Genomic DNA, 22,497 nt, shown 5'->3' with positions numbered 1-22,497 from the left:
CCACATCACCCCTCACTCCCACTATTCAAGGGTCAACTGTACTCAGTGCATTTTTAGGACATTTGCAAATGAAAAGGTGTTTATTCATTTCAGATTCACAGGGTAGTTTATCTGAGCAAGAAACTATCAAGGAACTCCTTTTTTCATCTCTCTTTTGTAATTTGACCTTGGTATTTCTTAGACAAGTTTTTATAACCTGTTTTGCCACATCTGAAAACTGCACAGATGATTTTTAAGCAAAAAAAAGCAACTTGTTTTTTATTAATTTTAAAGATTACAAATTTACATTCAAAGCTACTGCTAAAAGTAGTCATTAACTTAACATTTCTCAAGTGCATTTTAAAAATCAGGTTTCAAAATCTCTTCTTTTGTCACCAGTATCTGAATTTTCAAAAACCTTACTATCATATAACAATCTGTGTGATTTAAGGGGAAGATTTCATCCATCAATGTCAGAGAAAACTAGATCTTGGTTTGTTTTAATTCCCCTGAAATCGTTGAATTATGTAGTGCATCGCACGTTAGACCTTGAGTTGCTAAAGCTGCAATAGTTCCCACCAAGCAAAGAACTCAAATTTACTGGCACAGAAAGCCTGTTCACTTCCGGTTCCCTGTGAATCATGTTGTCATGTCTTTCCGCAGGCTCAAACGAGGACGTGCTTCAATGTAGTGTAAGTTTGATTTTGCTATGCACAAATTTTCTTTCCTGGTCAGATTAGTAATGTTTGAGCCAATTAGTGTTTTAAAATATCATAGAAAATCTCTTCCTGAAGGTTCATTTCTGGTCATGATTCAAAAAGAACTTCAAAATAATTGTTTAGCTTTTTTTTTAAAATGTTTACTGGGATTGGAATTCAGTTTACCTCATTCTTGGTTCAAACTCTCTGATTTGTTATTTTTGGTGTACATGAATATTTTAAAAATTGAGTCGCCACTGTGTTCTCAACCCAGTTGGGTTGGAGAAGTCACAATCAGTTGAACAGTGGATACCTAAAGACATTTGTCAGTGTTATGAGCAGTTACCTTTTGCTACTTTATCACCTGCATTTTCAAGACTGTTTATGACTTTATATATTGCGTTTCTACTCTTACCTCATTCTCAATTCCACATTTATTGTCTTGTCCTCCAGCCACCTCTGTAGATGTGTATTTACGCATAAACACATACCTAGACCCATTTTCCTATGTCCTTAAAAAAGCAAAAAAGTACAAATGTGTTGCTTTGTTTGTTTGTTTCCTGAAGATGTTGTGATCAGAACGACACTAATGGCTCTCTCCGAATTGAATATTTATTACTGACTGTCATTTACATTGCCCTCTGCCAATTGATCTAAGAGGCCCAGATTGCCTCGCAGTAGTCTGGATGCACACTAGTGACAAATGAGAACTAAAAAGAGAATCAGGTAAGCAGACATCAAAGGGGAGGCCATGCAAAGAATCTGAGTCACTGTTGCCTTCAGAGCTCTTGCTTGAGTCTACTACATCCATGAGTGTCCTTAAGTCTTGGGGAGTTCCAGGTCATTTTGTAAGGGCTACCAGCCTCTTTCCATAGAACACAGTGTCGTACATGGATTTTCAAGTTCACATCTCTCCTGAAGCCCGTCTGTGGACTCCACAGGGAGGGGTCTGTGGATCCCATTTACAACTCCTTGTTGCACTGTTTCTTGAATGAGAATTCTTTTGTTGACTGACCCAATTTCCAGAGTTTCAAGTGTTCCTACCAGATGACATATGGGGTGCTGCCATGCCTACTTGAAAGAATGGGAGAAGTGCTTTTTTTTTTTCTTAACATAATTGGTCAAGATGTCAACAATACACACAGACTACAGTTTTATCACTGACCACCACACTGGGAAATTTGTTTTAAGAAAAATTTTAAAAATTGGCCAAAAAGTTGGACGCCGACTTCTGATTCTGCTACAGGACAAAAATGAACCCACGTGTTAGTTCTGTGTGACTAATGAGGCCTTTTCATATGTGTTGAGCGTCTTCGACTTTTCAGAATGCTTTCACAGGCGTTGTTTAATGTATCATCCCTGCACAGTAACCCTCTGAAGTAAGTAGTGAAGTGCTATGAAGGCCACTTAAATGAGTGTGACTCTGAGGCACGAACGGGTTCCTTCAACTGCCCAAGATCACAGAGCAGTAATAGAGCCACAACGGGGAACGAGTCTGCTGAATCTCAGTGCTTTCAGTTCGCCCACAGAACTCACGTGAGGTCTTAAAGCTTTTCGTCCATTCAATCCACAAATATGTCTTGAGAGCCTACTAAATGGCAGGCACTGTTGTAGTCCACTGTCATTGTTTTTTCCCATTAGCATGTGTATTTAGAAGTATTCATGTTATTTCAAGATAGTGCATGAGACAGTCTTCAAAAGTCTCATAGAAATTCATAAATTACTAATCAAAAGCTAAATCTTTTAAACCTACTATAACTGTCTCTCTAATAAAGATGTAAGAAGTCAGCCAACTGGCCACGTATTGTTATCTCTTATGCTTGTCAGATAGAAGGGTAACAACCAAAGGATAATATCTGCAAGAGCATCTATTATATCTTTTTTTAATGTTTCAGCATTTTCCAGCTAAAAGGTTGCTATAATCCAGTGAACCTTTCTATTAAATAAGTATTTCTTAGCTTCCTGCCAGGTTTAAACTTGGCTGTGGGTTATTATTCCGTGTATAGTGTGGCATCTCTGAGGATTAATGAACAAGAACTGTGACTGTAGCAGAGCTGAGCTGGGGTCGCGGAAGGGGTGAGTGCCCAGGCTAATACATGCTTCAGCTGAACATGAAGACTTTTGAATGTTTATTTAACATTTACCAGTTGAAATATGAAGGCTTTCATCAAACTTCAAGTCCCTAAAAAAATCCCTTCGTGAGTAAATGTTTATCACAGAATACATAGGTAACCCACCAGCCACAATTTGGTAATGAAAATATTGAGTTTAAATATTTATGAGTGAATTTCAAATTCTAATTCCCAAGGTTATTTTGGGGCAAACACTTTAATAGTAATACTATAGTTATTATTATAATGCTATAGTATTATATATAATATAATATATATGTATACTATATATAACCTAATATATAATATACATATTATATATAATATATTATTATAGTATAGTATTATAATAATACTATAGTTATTATAATACTATAATTATTATAATACCATAGTTATACTACAGTATTATAATACTATGATATTAAGGCATACATTTTAACGTATCCACTATTGGTTGTCTTTTACAAACAATGGTATGTCATAGTTGAATTGACAGCATTTTTTTTCTTAGTGATAAACTATCTTTGTATCTTATAATAAATACATCTTAACTTCAGTGACAGAACAGTAATTACACCTTACTTTTGCACAGGACTTTATACACAAGCATCTTAATTGAACCTCAGAATAATTGTAAAAGTAGAAATAATGGCATTTTTCTGTTTTACGAATGAGGAAATTGAAACTCAGAACTGTTAGGGAAATTGTCCAAGGTCACACAAATAGAAACAGTGAAAATACCATCTTTATATAGACATTTACATAGAAGGTACTTCAGTGTATATGATTTTTTTTTCAGGATCCCATTGATTATCCAAGCCTTGTGATACCAAGCCCAAAAATTTTCCCTGCACCGTGTTTTCAGGGTAAGCTAAAGTGAAAACAGAAGCAACCACGCTCAAAGGTGCATGACCAAGCCTCTTAATGGATTTTATATATGCACATTGCACTTTATCCTTATAACATAAAAAGCCTTCAATGCAATCTTCTGTAATCGTGCGATTTGAAAAAGGATGGTGATCATTATTGAAGCTTTACCTTGAGCATCTTTAATTATTTCAGTAGCCACCCACAGTTCCTTCATCAGAGAGATTTGGGGTCAAAATATAGTGATTATCAGACTGAAAGGGGGAAAAAGCTGCCTTGTTCTACTTATCACCTAACATTTATTATGCACCAAGTGTGATCAATTTTCCAAATTTGCATTAATTGGCATTACACTAAACGATTGAACAGGAAAAGCTATTTTACCTCATCTTTATTCACTTATCCCTGAAATATTCTTGTCATGCTCCTCCCTGAAAAGCAGAAGGTAATGGCTTGTACCTTATATAGATCACCATGGTTATTGGGCATTCCTGGTATTTTATTTCCTACTATTTTTACTTTTATATATAAATTCTTCAGAATTTTCTTTCCTGTGTTTTATTATACCATTTTTCTTGGCACCATTATAAAATAAATGTCATTCTTTTACATTTTTTACTCTCTCTTCTTTTGGGACTCATGTACTGGAGTCACTTCGAGGACACGCACTATTCCTTCCACCGGCAACACAGAGCTTCCCAGCCCTGGAAACCAGGGCGGGATGTTCACAAGATACGTGCTAATTCATTCCCGGGACAGAATCTTCCTTGCTGATATTCTTCTACATGTTCAGAAGGATTAAACATGAATTCGCAATAGAACCGTGAGGTTAAAAACCAGATAGAAGCATCCGAGGGGGTTGCCCCCACCACACGCATTCGCCGCGTGGTGGATCCCTAGACACTCAGGGTACCTTTCTCTCAGAGGTGGAAAAAGGACTGTTTGAACCTAAAACTACTGAACGCAGTGGCTGAACAAGTGGGACTATGAGGCCGTGAAGGAGCAGAGAGGTGACTTACCGTGGGTGAGCTGCCCTGGGCTGCAGCAGCAAATCCATCACCCACGCTGTGGCCGGGATTTATTTTTCCTCTCACTTGTGTAGCGATCCCGGTTTCCATTTTAATATTTAGAAGGCAGGTTCAGTTGATGGACACTTTGTGTAATAAAAGGCTCTTTCAAAGTACGTGCACACGTGCGCACACAGGATAAAAAGTGGCACCGCCAGAGCCTGTGGCTTTCATGGAGTACATTTGTAGAGCCCAACGCTTAGTCCTGGATATGTTTATAGCACTTTAGGTCTGTTTGTGAGTCTGGAACCCTTCCAGGAAAAGAAGAGAAAGACATATATTATTGTTTATAATCTGCTTTATTCCGCCAAACCTTGACTGAACAGACTTGTGGATTGCTGTTTAAATCCCTCAGTGCCTTTAACTACCGATGGGGAAAGTGGTTAATACGCATTCTAAACGAAGCTTGGCATCCACTCCAGGAAATCACTTTAATTGAGAAGCATTAAATGTTAAAATGATTCTAAAAAAAATAATAATAAAGCCAGCGCACATATTGCGTATAAAAGTCCAGACACATCAGTAAAACAGGTTCTTGGTTATCGTATTCCTCTAGCCAGAGTGAGCTTTAAGCCCTGCAGTTGACAGGTGTCGAAAAAGTGACTTTCAATTCCCAGGTGGCTATCTGGAGGCAGCCACCCATCCACTGGCCAGGGAGCGGACAACCATCAGGGCTCCACTTTAGAGGAGGGGAGGGAGCTGTCAACTTTATAGATGTTTGTTTTTCTGGAATAATAAGCTAGTCCCAGGTGACTGAAATACGAGATTTAACCCCGAAGTCCTTGCCTGGGCTTTCCATTGCTGTCCTGAAGCCATCTGTTGAAACCTATTTACCATTTTAATGGCCTTTTAAAAAAAACTGCTGATTTCCAACTCCAAGTATGTGCCAAGACCACTCTTTTGGGTCTATATTTTATCTTTCAGGAAGCAATTCCCAGCCTTTCCAAAATCCCCAATTCTCTCCCAACCAACAGGAGATATCCTCATCCAGGGCCGGCAAGCAAGTGAGAGAAAGATAAATCTTTAAAAACAAAAACTCTCCCCCCACTCTAGAGATAGCCCAGCCTGCATCAGCCTAGAAAGTTCTGGCCAGTTCAGCGGTCTGCTAAACAACCCAAAGGATAAATAAGTCACATGGCAACCGTTTTCTCCTGGTAGCCCCTTCCGTGAGGAGGGGAAAAGTGTACTTTCTCTGGGAGAGCCTGTGACTTGTTCATTTAATTACAAGATAACATCCCACTTAATAACCTATCTAAATTCACTTTTTGTGTTCAGCAGGGGAGAGGGCCAAAGGCAGAATCACCAAAGGTTCTAAAGGAAAGTCTTGAAATCAAAAATGAGGGAAGAAAATGAGTGAAAAAGTCATAAAGAGGCAAATGTTATCATCGCAAGCCCAGGCCCGCTTTCTCTGGAAGGATGTGATGTACTCTCCTAGGATAGGAGCTGACGATTTGTAAGATTTTATTTAATAGTGTCGATGGCTTCTTTTTATTACTCCTTTTAAAGGGACAGTAATAAAAAAGTTCCCTCATCACGATTTGGCCCCATTTTGTAAACATTGGTTTTGTTTTTATTTTCTCCCTCCTGACTCACAGTATTTCCTCACCAGCAGTAGCTAACCATTGCTTACTTCCCCCGGGCAGCCATGTCCCAAACAGTCGCCCCTACTGAGCTCATTGCTCACTGCTCATCGCACAGCCCGCAGGGAAGGCATGGGAGTTCCAGATGAGAGAACTGAAATAGCTCTGCTAAGGAGGTCTGGCAAAGGGCTACAACGCTTTTCTGTTTGTATCGTAAAGGACAATTTTTTAAACTGTGTCTCAAATATCAAACTGAAGGAAATACATTCAGATGCATTGAGGATAAGCCCTCTTATGGTTTTACTTCTACTTTGGCAATTGGTTAAAATTTACAACACACTGATTTGCCTTTGATCTCATTTTAATCTTTTTCTGATTTTTAGCTGAGTAGGATTTTGCACCCATGGAGAAAGAAGGCTACGAAAGCAGTGGAAACACTGACTTTTGAGCCTTCGTCGGTTCTCCTGAGTTTGTGTCTTATTTCATTCTTTCTAGCGAGTGATTTCTCTCCCTTATTCCTCTGAAGCCGTTGTCCTTTTGAAAAGCCACTGTCAGAAAGAGAATCACATTCTCAGGAGCTGGTCACCAGTGACCAAATCAGAGAGAACGAACAGATCCTCTCCTTCTTTGTGAGCTGAGAACCCATTTGATAATTCCCCAAAATTACTAGATTAGCACTGTGGTGGAAACAGGAGCGCAAAGTGGCAACAGTCCAATGAATTGTCAGCCTGACACACTCAAAACAATTGCTGGTATATTGACAGCAAAGACCCGATATAGAAACGCTCGTGACGAGGGGTTTGAGAATGGAAGACTAAAGATATGGTATATCATAAACCCTTTCCCAAAATAGCAGAGAGTTCAGTCTCCACTAAAAGACCTTTAGCCCCTCCAACGATCTCACTGGAGGTCCCGCCTGGGAGGTACAAGCTTTTATGTTTGACGGGGCAGCCTGTGGGGCACACAGTGGGCCTAGGACTTAGGCAGAGTCCCAACAACCTGGTGGCAGCGTTAGACTGAGAACTCAGAGGCCCCAAGCCCAGCCTCGTGCTTTGTATGTAAACAAGTCATTCTTGTGTGTAGTGCCACACACGAGACACGATGGCATAGGAGTTGTCACTTCCCCTGTCTAAGGAATCTCAGAATACCTTACCAAGTACTCCGGGATAACTAGTCGCTCCACAGGTGATGAGTGAGTTTCCCCTGCCCCTTCTCCTGAGCCAGACTATCAGCACTTTCCAACAGGACTTTCTGCAATGATAGAAACGTTTTCTATCTGTGTGTCCCTGTGTGTCCACGTACGATAGCCCCTCGCCACGTGTCGCTATAGAGCACGTGAAATTCGGCTAAGGCGAGGAACTAAACTTTTCGTTTTATTTTATGTTAATCAGTTTAAATGTAAATAGCAACAGGTGGCTAGTCGCTACCATAGTGGACAGTACACCTCTATTTGGATCTTCTCTCCAACCAAAGAAAACTCGAATCACTAATGAAAAAAGCACTCTCGTTTTTCCTAGATGGGACTCCAGCGCTAAAGAAATACGATGACTTTTTTTTTTTTAATGAGAGAGTCTCTGTTGCTTTTTCCATTCCAGCTAAACTTCAGCACCTGCACACTAAGAAAGTCTCCAGCGGAGAAAAAAAATCTGAATGGAGATGTTCCTAGAAAAGCTTATCCAAGAGCCCAGGTGACGCTGGAGGTGTTTCTATCCTATCCACCTCTCCCCCAGATTTAGACATTTGCACACACTTTCTCTAGGGAGAAAATGTGTAAGTGTGAAGGACAAACAGTAACTAAAAATGACGTGGTCAACAGGTTTTCCCTGAGTCTAGGAACAGAGGATTAGGCCCCAGGAAATTGCAATGAGAAAAATCAGAGAACTTCCTCTAACCAGCTCTTCATTGAGCGGTTCAGGTATTCATGGTTGTAAGTAGTTCTGGCATTCAGCTTTGTATTTTGGGTTTTCTTCTGGTGATGAAAGGGTCCCAGGTCAGCACAGCCTTTTATTTGATTTAGGTCAAGAGAAACAACTTCCAGAAAACCAAATGAAAAGCAAGACACATCAGCTTCTAAAGAACTTCCATATTTATTTGACATAGCTGTACCATACACATCTCATGCCAACACACAGGAGGCATATACAAACAAACGCACCAGCTTCTGTGTTCCAAAGTCACATGGCAATAAATAAGGAGGGGTGGGTCCTTTTTTTTTCTTTTTTTCTTTTTCCAGGAAATGAGACTTCATTTCTTTTTAACTGTACAAAATTTACACTGCGAAGGGTGAGGGCAACACTCCAGAGCTTAGGGGTTCCGGGGCTTTGAGGCCTGAATGCAGGTTCAGAGCAGCCTCTGGGCTCGTGCAGCCTGGAACCTGCCTGTTTGGCTGAGCGCCGTCCTCACGTGGGGGGATACAAACGACTCTTGTCTCTATGTGGGCAGCAGATGAGAGTGGGGGTGTCCTCCTCTGTCCACCTGTGCTCTGCCTCCCTAAGCAAAGGAACGCTTGGCACACCTGCCAAACCTGCACCTGCCCCCTCACCAGAGCTAGCAGCATGAAACTGTGCTTTCACTGTGGGCCTACCAAGCAGAGTGTGGGTGGAATGACTTTGCTGCTCTCTCTCTTTTTGGCTCCAGTCACCATGTGAGAGCAGTTGGAGCAACTGCTGCAAAAAGGGCCAACTGACCAATCCAAGAAAGAGAGAGCCATTGATGTGCTTTTTATTTAGCTTTCAGCATGCCCAGAGCCCTTCAGCAGCAGGCAATAAAACAAAACTCATTTCCGCTTAATTGAATTTTTCTTCATCTCACGGTTTCCAATTTTTAAAGTGCAATGTTTAAAAATGAGCCTCCTCTGTCCTTCCAGACCCGGCTGGCTGAAGAGGTACGGTCATTATTTCCATGGGTATAACCAAGTTGTCAGTAGTGGCGTGAGGGAGGGGTGGGGTGGGAGCGTGGGTGCCAGGCAAACAGTCACCCACCTGTGTGGCTTTGCTCAGCTGAAGCCTTCTACCTCCTTCCTGCAAGAGGGCAGTTATTTCAAAAGAACGAGCTTGCGCTTCAGGGAGGGTTGCGTCTGTTGTTCTACAGGTTACTTATGCTTCTTGCAAAGTGAACTTCATTACGTGGATCTAATGGCCCCAATTATCTTATTAGATTTCATGTTTTACGTTGGCAAAAAAAGAAAAAATGTAAAGACACGGCCAAATGTTTTTCTTATGTATGAATTTTGCCCTCTTTCCCTGACGTGTCACTGTATTGGTTTACAGGAATAATGTTATCGATACGGTAGTTGATTCTCACTTTATATTATGTTCATACTTATCAGATGAGGCATGAAAGAGAAAGCACAGAGACAGAAAGGAGTTTGCTTCCGGTTGCATAGCACGTCCCTGAAAGGGCCAGGACCAGGCTTCGCAACACTGTGATTTAGCCAGTGGGCCAGCTTAGCCCTTGCATTTGGTATTTCCTCTGTAGCTTTATTACTTTTCAGGAAATAGAGATTCTTCCATAGCCCCACAGGTCCCATTTTTGCTTATACCAGTTACCACTGGAAACTTGGGTGGTGTGGGTTTTTTTAAACTATTAATTTGCTCCCAGATTCAGAAGCCTGCTATCCTAAGGTCTATGAGCCAGGCACTGCAGTTAATTGCTCTCTTAGAGCCAAAGACAGGTCCAAATAATGCAAATGGTTCTAGAAGGCCTCATTTCATTTTTAAAATTCACCTATGTCATTTTAGCAACAGGGAGCCAGCTGCCATGTAACACCTTATATATACCTCAGTAATCGACTACTAAGCAATAGAGGAGTGCCTGGAAGAGGGTCTCACGGTAAGGTTCTGTGTTCTCCACCTCCGGGCTACAAAAGAGCCAAGGGACAGTCTTGGCACGCAGTGGCTCATGGATGGCACTGGCACATCCATAATGCTACCCCTCTTGCAAGGAGAGCCACTTAAAATCTGAGACCTATTGTGGCTGTGCTTCTAAGTGGGGCACCAGTGTTTGCTACTCTCTGGGGAGATGGCTCTGGGGAACTGAAATCCAAGCTCTCCTAGCTTTGGGCCAGTGCTCTCAAGAGCTCGTCCAGCTAGCCAACGCCACCAAAACCAAAGGATTTCCTCCCAGCGTCAACTGCACTGCTCACTGAGCTCCTCAAGAGACTTTAGTTCTGCTGTTAGCGTGATGGAGGAAGGCCTCCCATTTTCCCATCATTGACTAGGGAGTGAGCGTGATTGACTCGCATACAAAAAGAAAGACTGGTCAACTGATCTTAAACAACCAGTGCTACACAGAGGGGGCGTGCCCCTTGAGGGAGCCTGCTCTTTGCGAACTACACTCACCAAAAATAGGAAGTGCCTCTGAGACCCCATGGGATAGCACGCCGAGTAATGGAGCTGTGCCAGTGGTCTGGGTGGGACAGTCTGTAACTGATTCATTGCCCAGCACAGTCTTTCTCCTGTGTACTGTGAGCAGCCTGCTAAGAACAGTGTTTGAGACTCTGTCCTCTAAAAAGACAGTGGCACTTGCCTTGCCTTCACATGGCTTGTTATCTTGCATCTGTGTTTCCATCCCTCCCCAGCCCCACTGTTCATGTTATTGGGAATTCCTGGTAGCACAGAATTGTCTTGGCTTCCTACTCCATCATCCCTACTCTTGAAGCCTCAAGAAGAGACCCTACATTTGCAGGCTCCCCAAGCAAAACTCACAATTGCAGCACATACAAAACTAAGGGTGCACTCCAAAATGGATGAGATAAAAGGTAGCCTACAGGCTGATCCCAGGAATTTACGGACCACGTATTTTTAAGAAGCTTAACTGACCTTAGTGTAGTCCTGGGAGGCATTTACAGAAGATGCACAGCCAAGGAGGAAGCATTCATTTCTTCCTTGAGTCTGCCTACCACACACCTAAGTCTTAGCGGTCCTCAAAAGGTGAGGAACACAGAAGAAACGGGCCTTAGGGTTTGGGGCCCCATTGAGTCTCGTGAAAGAAAGGCAGTCCCTTCTTACTTACCCTTTCCTATGCTCCTGATGTTGTTTCAGAAAATGGGAAGCACGGAGAAGCAAACCTCCGTGTCCCGAGGGGACTGGAGTAGATTCACCTGCCTAAGTTCCCATGTGCACCCTCTAGAACTTCCTGACGGACAGGTGGTCGGTGCATAAAGTGGGAGGGGCAGCACCGCTCACTGCGACAGTGTTTCCCACAGAAGTGCAGTCTGTCACAAAGCAGGGCTTGCCCTTGCCCTTGCCTCAGGCGTGGTGGGGGGGTGCTACCGCAAACCCATAGGCTGAGAGTCTGCACCGCCAAGGCCAGAGAGCTCCCCTTTCTGAGCAAGTGCAGGACTGGAGTACCACAGGGCCTGGCGTGAGTCCAGCCAGCAACCCAGAAACCCAGAGAGATGCAGCCCAACCAGCACTTAGAACCCTCTGGACGATTTTCGGGATGCTCTCTAAATGATTCCTCCCAACCAAGATGGGCCAAAAAGCTCTGCTAGTACATGGAAGGGGCCAAGACTGCACTCCAACCGCATCAGCTAGCACCGCAGAGAAAGCTCTCGTGTTTTTAAAGGGCTGCAGGTGGGTGTGGACTTGCAGACTCATCTAAACCAACTCCCTCAAAACAAACTCACAATATCATTTTCACCCGACAGGAGGGGGAACCCTGGGAGGCTGGCTTCTGCTGACTTGGCTACACGGACTGCAAGTTTGGAACCCAAATGGAGCTGCAAATGTTTTCACTGATTGTCGTTCTGTTCTCTCCATATTTTAGCTTTGATCGTTTTGTAACCCACAGCCTGTCTAGTGGAATAAATGATACGAGCAAATTAAAAAGGCACATTGTGCTCCGAGGGGACTCATCAGGCAGTCGCTGTGATGGTCCAGGGCCACTCAGCTCCAGCCTCAGAGTCACCTGCAATGGAAACCATTTCTTGCCATCAGGGAGGGATTCACTGATATGGATGGGCTTTCTTACAAACCAAAACGGACAGATATTCTCAGGCTTGTACTTCTGGGGAGGGAAGAGGTCATGTTTTTGACAGCAGAAGAAAACAGGAGGGGGCAGGTTTCAATCTCAAACTGTGGCCATCAACGTTTCCACTGACCCTTCACAAGTGACTTTTTTATTTCGAAAATTAGGTGGTCCAGAAATCAATTTTATTATGCTTAAGGGCTGTGATGTCGCTGCCTCAGGAACCTCAGTTCTGGTGAGAGCACTGGTTTGGGAGGCACCTCAAGAAACACAGCAGCTGGAGCAGAGTTCCCACAGGCCGCGGGGGGTGGCCCACACAGTCGCCTGTGCTCCCAAGCACTGAGCAGCCAAAGCCTGTAAGCAGGGCGGGGGGAGGGAGCCAACAAGCCAGCACCCTAGCGCTGTAGGCCGTGTGCCCTGTGCTGTGTTCTGAGAGGAGGCAGCTCTCGGGCTGCTTCCCGGGAGAACAACGCCCTACAAGCGCTGACCTCCGAGGGATCAGCAGAGAACCTCCTTCCACACTGGCGCACTTTTGATCCTAAAAAGGTAAGTCTTTTTTGATCCTTGAAGATATTCTCTCAAGCCAGAAGGACAGGTAGGGTGGGGAGGAGAGATGTTTAAAAAGGAGGATGATCCATTTCATCGAGCCAAGAGGCTGGGCTAGTTGGAAAGTCGGGATAGCCTACACTGCTTCCTGTGGAGATGTCAGAGGTGGGTCCCCCAGCCATGGCTCTCAGCGTCTGGCTTACTCCCTGCCCTGCATGTGCAATGATGCCCAAATTACTGTCCACCGTGTAATCCAGCCCATTGAGCAAAGGAGCGTGGGATGGCAGGGACGATATGGAGGATGGAGACTGGGGGATTCCATAGGGGCTCCCATCCCTCAAGTCCTGATAGGATTGTCCTGTCCCGTCCATGGAGAAGCTCCCATTCATTAACTGTCCGCCTGTAACGTCCCCCACGTTGCCATAAATCCTATTGGTGTGGCCAAGTTCTGAGAGAATTTGATCCTCTGTGGATAAAAGAATGGAGATTTATTGTCAGCCGCCAGGACTCCGGTGATCCCCTGTTCTTCACCACCTGGGAACACACATGACCAGGAAAGAAGCCCGACAATGGCAGCTGCCTTGCTGCCACGTCAGCCTGTCCTCCAGAGACTGACCCATGTCAAGAGGGAAAACGAGAAGCAACACCTGCAGAGACTAAATTCCTAGGACCCAGAAGGCTGGACAGTGTCTGGTAAGCTTGTTGGTCCCATGTCGCTCATGTACTAAGACACTCGGGCTACACCGAGGACGTCACAAATGGAAACTATGACAGGATTTCATCGGAAAGCTCTCAAGCTAAGTAAAGTGCTGGGTGTAGTTGGTTAGGAAACAAGCAGGCCCATATGGTACGGGTAGCTAAGGACCACTCTTAACATGTGTACAAAATCCTTCTGGTCCACCTGGAAAAGTGGTTCAATATCAAAGGACTTGGTTTCTCTAATAAGCTTTTCACCAGGGACAGTGCTGATTTGATTAAGGCAAATGGACCGTCTTGTTTCTTGGAGAACTTCATTAAGGGGATTTAATGGAATCTTTGCCACCTGGAAGAATTCAGCTCTCCAACAGAGGTGGGCAGTTTTAGTCTTAAGAAATAAAGGATTATATAATTACCTGAGAGACCAATGATATGTCAACCTGGGGACCTACCAGCATCCAACAGAAAGGAGCTACAAAACAAGACTTGACAGTCCTGTGCGTTCCCGTCATTGAGTTCAGCAGCTCAGATGGGATAAAGTGGTTTTCCCAACCCCACCGAGAGGTCTGGAAGGTGAGCGTAGGGCCCTTGAGCCCTCCCCAGGGCCCCAGGACAGACCTCTAGGCCGAGCTACAGTCCTCTCAGGGCATCGTGCTCCTGGCAGGCAGCTTGTGCCATCCTCTGCCCCACTTTTCTATTCCCACCTGGGCCTGTGCATTAGTGCCTATCTAACCCTCACCGAGACTAGACTTCAACACCCATGCCTTCTGACAACATGCCCTAGGCCTGCCCCCATTCCAGCCATGAAAATGAAGAGAGGAGGAGAGCGTGTTCCCTTTAAAGGGGCAAAAAGATGCAGGGTCAGCTCCAGTGTCAAATGGCCCTAATTTAGCCTTTTGCCTGTACCTGTGACTGCACAGGACCAGGGCCCTCTGTGGGAGCCACAGGCTCCCTGTCTTCCAAGTGTGAAAATGTGCTGTGCTTTCCCCGAACACCTCCAGTGAGTTGTGTTCACTGATCCCCACAACAGTGCGGTGAGGTGGCCCAGGATGTTGTTACTCCCCGTTTCTAGGTGGGGAAACTGAGGCTCAGGAGTAGTGAACGGATCTGACAGAGCCACAACTGGAAACCCCATGTCTGACCTCAGCCTAGTGCTCTCCCCCTCCCAACAGAAAGCCTTCCACATTCGAGGACTCGATATAGGAGAACAGTTACAGCTACTTGCAAACAACCTAAGGGCCCAAAACATGCAGCCATCTGCAGTTTTGCTGATGCGCCGACTTGACTGGAGCGCATGCTGCAGAGCCGAGTGCAGGGAGACAGGACGAGCACAGGGGGGGAGGGGTTCAGGAATGAGGCCAGGCCCCTTCTCACATGCACAACAATATTGATCTCCCAGGGCAAAGGGCCTGGTGAGCTTGTCCTCCCCATCACCAGAAGAGGACAAAGGGGTCACTCTAGGGGAGCACGGCAGGCAGGCCAGGGCCCCTACAGAGGGGAGCAACGCAGGAGAGGGGCTGAGGGCACAGGATGAGACCCAGGTCCCGTCACAGCTGCCGCGGGCTGGTGAGGGAGCCCCCAGTCAGCAGGAGGGGAGCGGAGGCCTAGGGGAACCCAGCTTCCACATCTCAGCTGCAGGGCTCTCTTGCTTTGTACTTCTTGTCCCATCTTAAAGGGCCACTACCTTGTTCCCCCACCCTTAATGCACGTCGCAGGGGAGAGCCTGTGTTCAGGAGGGAGTCCACAAGGCCTCAGGAAAGATGGCTCCCGAGTGTCAAGGGTTACCGCTTCCCGGGGCCTCTCCCAGGGCCTGGGCCGCGCCCCTCCAGCCCTGCTCACCTCGGAAGCTCAGCTCGCTGTCGCTGACCCCACAGTCCTCTGCAGAGCTCTCCTTTTCCTGCTTGCTGCCTGCGCGGCTCCTCTTGACGCTCTTGTAGAACTGGCCCCAGCGATGCCGCCCCGCGTCCTTCTTCAGGCGTTTCTCCTTGGCCCTTCTGTTCTGAAACCAAACCTGCCACACAAGCACAAGGGACACACTCTGGGGGTGCCCACCACGAATCCACAGCCCCCAGGGTCCCCGAGACAGGGACTGAAGCCGCAGTAGTTTTAGGGCCAGGAGTGTGATGTACCCACCACTCCCTCTGCCTCAGTCTCAGAAATCACTCTCCAGCTTTGGCAAATTCCCCAGGGTCACGGCCTCAGCTCCCTAAGGGGATGAGTGACACCGCAGATGAGGTGATGTTGTGTTTACCACTCCCTCAGCCTCCTCGTGTAGAGGGTACAGACATCCCTGCCCCTGGCCCAAGGCCCAGAAGCGGTGGCACTTGGGCCCGGGATCCCCAGACTGCAGAGGGGCCCTGGGGACCAGGGTAGCCGGTGTCTCACCTGTACAACCCTCATGTCCAGGCCCGTCTCTGAGGAAAGCTGTTCCCTCACATGCCGGGCGGGCTTGGGGGAGTTCTTGTAGGCATTCTTTAACGTCTCCAGCTGCTTCGCTGTGATGGTGGTCCGAGGCCGCTTAGCTCCGGCCTCTGAGTCGTCTGCAATGAAAACCCCTTCTTACTGGGTCCAGCCCACCTGAAGCAGCTGGGCCTTGTCCCTGGGCCTCCTTTCCTCACGTATACTTGCCTGCTATAGGCAGAGCACTGAGGAGGAACAGTGAAGATCAGAGCAGAGTGGTCTGACCCTCACCAACCCCCCATGGAGCCCCTCCTGCACCACAGGCCCCCGAGTCACTGAAAAGTGAGGACACCATCCTGCTCCTTCCCTCAGCTCCCCTGCCCCCCTCTGCCAGCCCAGCCACCACGGGACTCTCGTCAGACCCAAGGTGTACAGTTCCACACATTTCCCTGCCCTGACTGACACTCTGGTTGCACAGCCTTGTGAGTCATTACAGGGCTGTGAAGGGGACCGAGCCAGAGTGAAGTCTGGATCTGGGCTGCCCCACAGTCCTCTACTCCCCGCACCGGGAGCCTCCCGTGGCCTCCTGTCCTTTGCCACGGGATCTCTGGGGTGGCCTGTGCATTCACTAGTGGTCTACAAACTTCATAAATTATGAGTCAGAACCCACTAATGGGTTGTAAATTCAATTGAGTGGATCAAAACATTTTGAGGAAATAAGATGGACAGGATGGGACGGAATGGGATAAATGAAGGCAACCACTGTTTCGTGACACTTTAGTTTTTGCTGCGTGAATATGTGTGCTAAGTTGAAATGTGAAAAGAGTTTCTTACTATGGACCACAGACAAAATTGTTTGAAAAATACCAGTCAACGAAGGGTAAAGTTGACAACTGCGTCCTGGCCCCTGAGCTCCTCCCATGTATCCCTGAAAGTGTCTCTGCCACGCTCCTCTCTTCCTCTCTGTTTTCCTTCCTTTCCATTCAAGAATATCCTCTCTTTGGAACAATAATAATAGCGAACACTTATGAAGCACCTACTATGTGCCTGGTGTTGACCTAAGTAAGAGCTTTATGGGCCTACGATCCTCACAACAATTCTAAAAGGATGTGCTTGGACTCAGAAGACCTGAGATCTTGTTAAGTAAGTGATATGGGCATGTTATGTCACCCCTCTGAAACCTGGGGCAATGCACACAGCAGAAGGGGGACGAGGCCCCAAGTCCTCTCTTCTCCTTCAGCGGTTTTTTTTCCTGCAGTAGAGCTGCTGTCATCCTCAAATGCCTGCCACCCGACCCCCTCCCTGGAATCCTGAGCCCAAAGAGGTTGGGGCAGACCAAGGAAAATCTCCAAAACTCTTTAAATCCTATTGTAAAGAATCAATCCTATGGCCCGTATTTATATAGAGATAACAGCATGATAGCATTTGATGCAAATATGAAATAGTGCACTTTTAAAATATCTATACAGTCTTTATACATAAAATTTGAAAGAATGAAACCACCCAATTTTTTTTTACTTCATCAAGAATCGCTAATTTCCAAATAGGTTGGCCTAGGGAATTAGCAATTGTTTTCACCACCACTAGATGGCAGCACCGCTGGTATATACCCCTGTCATCCTGGGAGCATTGCTGGCCCATTGCTGCTCCTGCACCGCGGTCTACGTGCACAGGACTCTTCTTGCGATTAGGGGGACTATTATGCTGTTATTTTAACATTCACTGTTATTATAATTTAAAATCTTCTTTATATCCTATAACAATGTCATCCAAGTATTCATTAAGTAGTGGTGGCCATGCTCATGCTGAAAAATGTACCCAAAAATCAATAACTTTGGTACGGAAGTTAAATGTGATAAAACGCGATGAGGAAGGCCAAGCAAGACCATGCTACCCTAGGCTGTTAATTTAGGAGAGAGCATTCTGCGAGGTATTAGAGATAGTGCTGAGAAAATAAAAAGGAGCATTAAGGCAAAGATACACTTCACCGGTTATGGATTTATGTGCTCCCAGAATACATCCCCCCCCCCTACTTTTTACATTAATTCCTATGGGAAAATTAGTCTTAAAATATGTTCATTTTGAATTATGCAGGGTCTCCTAGCACTTGTCCCTGGCATAAAATGCAACCTCATCATACTGAAAATGCAAATATCCAAGGAGATGTAACAAATGAACAAAATCATTCACACTAAAGTACAAACAGCTGATATTAGATCCTTTGTGTAGCACAAGGGAGGGAACTGTAAGCCTGAAAGAGGGTTTAGACTAGCAAGGAGGAATTAAAACATTAAAAGAGAGGGCCCAATGCCCCACAGCAGGACAAAGTCTCCTGCTTTGAATAACCCAGATCTCACAGGAGGGAGGGGCCCCTGCCTTGCCGAGGGCATGAGACAGGAGGAACCCATCAGAAATACTGTGCACCCCTCAGCGACTTGAAAACCCAAAGCAGATCCCACTTCCCTGTTAAGTACATGTCTCTTCCACGCTGATCTCACCCTCACTTAGCATCCCATTCCATAAGCGTTATCCTACTTAAGGCTCAGGCAACAGCCCTGTGAGGCAGGTGCTATTATTCCCCATAGAGAGCTGAGAAGCCAAGGCGCAACCATCTGCACAGCTTCCCAAGGGCCCCCAGTTAAAGAGTGACCGAGCAGAGGTGCCCACCAGGCTGTGTCTTTCCACTGTCCAACAGAGCTCTGCTGTGGCGCAAATCATCCTCGATAAAAGTGTTAGCCCAGATGTGTCGTTCCTGCCTCCCAGCTTGTCTCCCCTTCTCTAGAACCATCCACAGCAGCAGTGGACGCCAGGCCCTGAGTGCTTGGGGTCCAGACGAGGCCTCTCACAATAAGAAGTAGCCGCTGGCCCTGGGGGAGGTCGTGCATTCTTAGTATCTCTGGTGAAGGGCATCAGAGGTCCAAAGGCAGCTTGGGATCTCAGAGTCCATCTGCTTCGATGGCTTATCCCTGACAAGATGCCCTAATCTTCTGTGACATCATAATTGACTCCAAAGCAATGGCATCGAGTGTGTTTTAAGGAACCAGAGCAGATAAATACATTAAGGCAAAGAGCCTGGGAATGGGCTTACAGAGGCCCCGGAAAAAGGAGAACAGACACTGAAGGCCTGTCCACCATGAAAGGCTAGAGCTGGGGGCAGTGGGAGGAGAGAGAGAAAGAGACAAAGCCCCTGAATGGACGCCACTGCAGTGCTCTCCTTCCCACCTTCTACCAAAGCCACTCGGCTCCCGTTGGCTCACCGACAGGGTCCCTATCAGTTCCCTCTTCCTCCTCACCGCCACAAACCCTTTATTTTAAACTGTGTTTATTAAGCAAAAAACTGCTTTCTCCGTGTATTGATCAGATCTATATAACATGTGTGTGTGGGTCCAGGGAAGATCTAGGAGATACATGAAATTGTTGCTTTTTTCTGTCAAGCCCAGAGCTATCAACAACAGCTGCTTTCCACAGTAACACCCTGAGTTGATTAAAATGCTAGTCAAAGGCAAACCTGGATGTTTTGTGAGTTCGTGCATCTGAGATTCCCAGGTTGGGTTTGGCCAAATGGAAAATTTGGAGCCAGTAGAGGGCACACCCCCTGCAGACACATCTATGAGTGAGCAACGCAAGGGGGGGGAGTCGGGGGTGGCCTTCCTGAGGGGACCTTGGGGGAATGGGCTGCCCAGGAATGTGGCACTGGAGGGCAGGGGCAGCTGCTGCTCTGGCTGTCCACCTGACAGCAGGTTGTCCAGGTGTGGTGTGCCGTGCCAGGGCCTGAATTAGCCTCAGTCCAGGCTTCTGCTACAGACCACAGACAATGGCCTCAGGTGCGTGGGGAGAGGGCAGCAGGGGAAATGGGAGTCAGACAGCTGAGTTGGAGTCTCCCTGGATGTGGAAATCGGCTGAGCACTTGTTCCCACATCAGGGGCTTCGGGGACACAAGGAGTCAGTCATTACACCTAAGTCCCTGCTCTCAAGAAGCCCGCAGGCTGAGGGAAAATAGAGCACAGTTAACTGAAGTCCTTGCTGGCCATTCCAAAGGGGACTTAGGCCAATGCGTGGGCTCTTGCTGACTGAAGCCCTTGAGGTGGGGCGGGATGCTAAGGGAAATGTGCATGCACCCCGATATACAAGACTAAGGAGCACCCCCCAAGTGTCCACTGTAGACAGAGCACCTCCCAGCCCCGCCCCAGGCAAGGAGCCACCCAGGTGGGGAGCAGAAGTTTCCTGGGGGCTCCTGAGCCCACCAGCCAGTGTGGAAGACAGGCGTGGGCTCAAGTGGCCACCACCTGATTAATGCATCAGGGAAGCCAGCAAGTGCCCAAGCATTGGGGCTGTTGAGAACTAACTCTCCCTGTGGAGACCTGGGCGGGCGCAGAGGCAGGTGTGAGCAGGGCTCTGAGGGATGCAGGCAGAAGGACGCCCCGGGCAGAGGGCACGACCTCACGGGTCCGGAGGAGGGATTGTGTGGGGCAGCGCCAGTTACCATTCTGCTTGGCCGTCTCGTAGTCCTCCTTGCACACCAGCCGCCCGTCCTCCATGAGGTAGAACTCATCCCCCGTGGCCAGCTGCCGGTTACAGATGATGCAGGCGAAGCAGTGCAGGTGGTAAACGAAGTCCTGCGCTTTGCGGACCACCTGGGTCGGCGGGATGCCCTGCTGGCAGGCCGTGCATTTCGTGCCGAAGCGCCTGTCGGGGCAGCATAAAAGGATCAGGGCGCAGGGCGTCCGGCTCCCCCCTTCCCATCAGTCGTCTCCCACCCCACCACTCCGGGGTGACCCCGGACATCAACCCCCGGGCCACCCACTGCTGACCATCTCATCCCTCTGCCTCCAACTGGCCTCATTGTTTTATGTTTGGGCTCTTTAACCCCAAAATAAAGGGGCTGGATCAGAGCCCGTTTCCAATGCCTTGTCCAAGGCTGACATCTCCGGGCTCCAAACTGCCCGATAAACATCCATTAATTCACCCAGGACCTAAGGCGCGTCTAAGTCCCCTCTGAACACACAGTTTCACCCTTTGCCTCCTGGTTTCTCCAACTCTACGGTGAGACCTAGAGGACCAGCCCACAGGGCCACTGCGTGAGCCCATGAGCTGCTGTGCACGAAGCAGACAGCAAATCCACTCTTCATGTGCCCCCACCAGAGGAGCCTGTGTGGCCAGGAGACAACATATGCCAGTGCCACCCTGGAGCTCCAGAGAAATCGCACCTCTCGAGAGCTTCTCTCTCCTGCCTCTCCGCTCTGCCTGGCACACACCAAAGCCCCCGATGCCCACCCCCATCTCCTTCCTATGCATAGCACCTGAGATGTGGTGGTCTAGGGTGGGCTCAGGAATCTGCATTTCCATGCCCCTGTGCCATTCAGGGCAGGAAGTCTGCAGACCTGTTTGAAAAATGCCACTTCAGACTCCACTCCCCTGGTCTACACCCCTTGGACCAGCACCGAGGCAAGAGGAAGGCACCCACTGCCACCCTGGGCTAGGGTTAGGAAGGGACACCTTGAGAATGTAGTCCAGTGGGGTCATGTCAGCTCCTTTCCCCATTCTGCCCATGGACACAGAACCACAGCAGCGGCCATAGAGGCCAGTGGGGCCATTTGGGGCCAGGGTAGGCGTGGGTGAGGAAGGGGGGTTCTCCTCTGCAGGTGAGCTTTCCCCCACTTCAGGAGAGGGGTGGGAGGGGTTGGGGAGGCGGGGGCAGAGTTTAAAACAGCAATCAACCTAATTATTCATGACATTTCACACAGCACAACTTTATCTTCCTCAGGATGAAAGACTTCGCCTAATGGATCTGGGGAAGGTTTGATTTTAATGGTCCTTTTAACTAATGCTTATAGGCAGCCTGATTTCCCCTGAAAGGACAGTACATATTTCATCCACATTAATACCAAATAAATTAATTATGGTCATGGCTATCATGATGAATCCTAGATTAATGCAGAATGATGGGTCTCTTATGCAGTAATGATACCTGCTGGGGGGCTGCAAGGGCCTGGAGCAGGCGTGGCCAGCTATTGCCTTAGAAGCCCCCCTCCCGGGGACATGGTGGCACAGCGAGAAGTAGGGGGGTCTCTAAGTCTAGATGGGTAACCCCGAAAGAGCCAGGAGTGTAGCTCAGGGCTGACTGCTCTTCTGAGGCCAGATCTGAGAAGGGTGTTGGGGTGTGAGGGGCTGAGGCATTTGGCTTGGAAGTACCCCAGATGTCTGAGCTCCTGGAATGGTTCTTGGTTTTGCAAGGAGGGTGGGGTGCATGAAGCAGGCCTCTTTACAGCCAGCATTCTCAGCCTGAGGCACAGGACAGGCTCTGTAATCTACTCCCAAGGTGTTCAAAATTGTGTATCAAGAGGGGTGCCTGGACTTTCAATAGATTCTCAGAGGGATCCAGGGCCCAGAAAATTAGAGTTCATGTTTGTTGAAGCAATAAATCAATGAATAAAGAACTACAATTTTAAAGGCTATGCACGGAGATGGCTAAATGTGAGGATGGAGAACGAAGTATGCTGTCAGTTCTAGAACGTTCTGTATCTCCCAGAACACAGGTGAGAACCAGGCTTCCGCGACAGCGGCTATCTAACCACATCAC

At 47.3% G+C, this 22,497-nt stretch overlaps 1 protein-coding gene across 1 annotated transcript in view; it reads right to left on the bottom strand.

The window, feature by feature from the left end:
• Positions 1–7,012: 7,012 nt before the first annotated feature.
• LHX4 (LIM homeobox 4) overlaps positions 7,013–22,497 on the bottom strand; it is a 46,919-nt gene continuing 31,434 nt past the window's right edge. The window contains exons 3-6 of the mRNA XM_019737051.3: positions 20,401–20,603; positions 15,903–16,057; positions 15,357–15,528; positions 7,013–13,287 (exon numbers count right to left, since the gene is read on the bottom strand). Of these exons, the coding sequence (XP_019592610.1) occupies positions 12,893–13,287; positions 15,357–15,528; positions 15,903–16,057; positions 20,401–20,603 (925 nt within the window). The 3' untranslated portion in view covers positions 7,013–12,892. The remainder of the gene's footprint in view (positions 13,288–15,356; positions 15,529–15,902; positions 16,058–20,400; positions 20,604–22,497) is intronic.

This window comes from Rhinolophus sinicus, chromosome 11 (assembly GCF_057876585.1).
Source record: "Rhinolophus sinicus isolate RSI-liver-muscle chromosome 11, RSI-T2T, whole genome shotgun sequence".
Taxonomy (NCBI): domain Eukaryota; kingdom Metazoa; phylum Chordata; class Mammalia; order Chiroptera; family Rhinolophidae; genus Rhinolophus; species Rhinolophus sinicus.
This window is presented reverse-complemented; position numbering and strand designations above follow the sequence as displayed.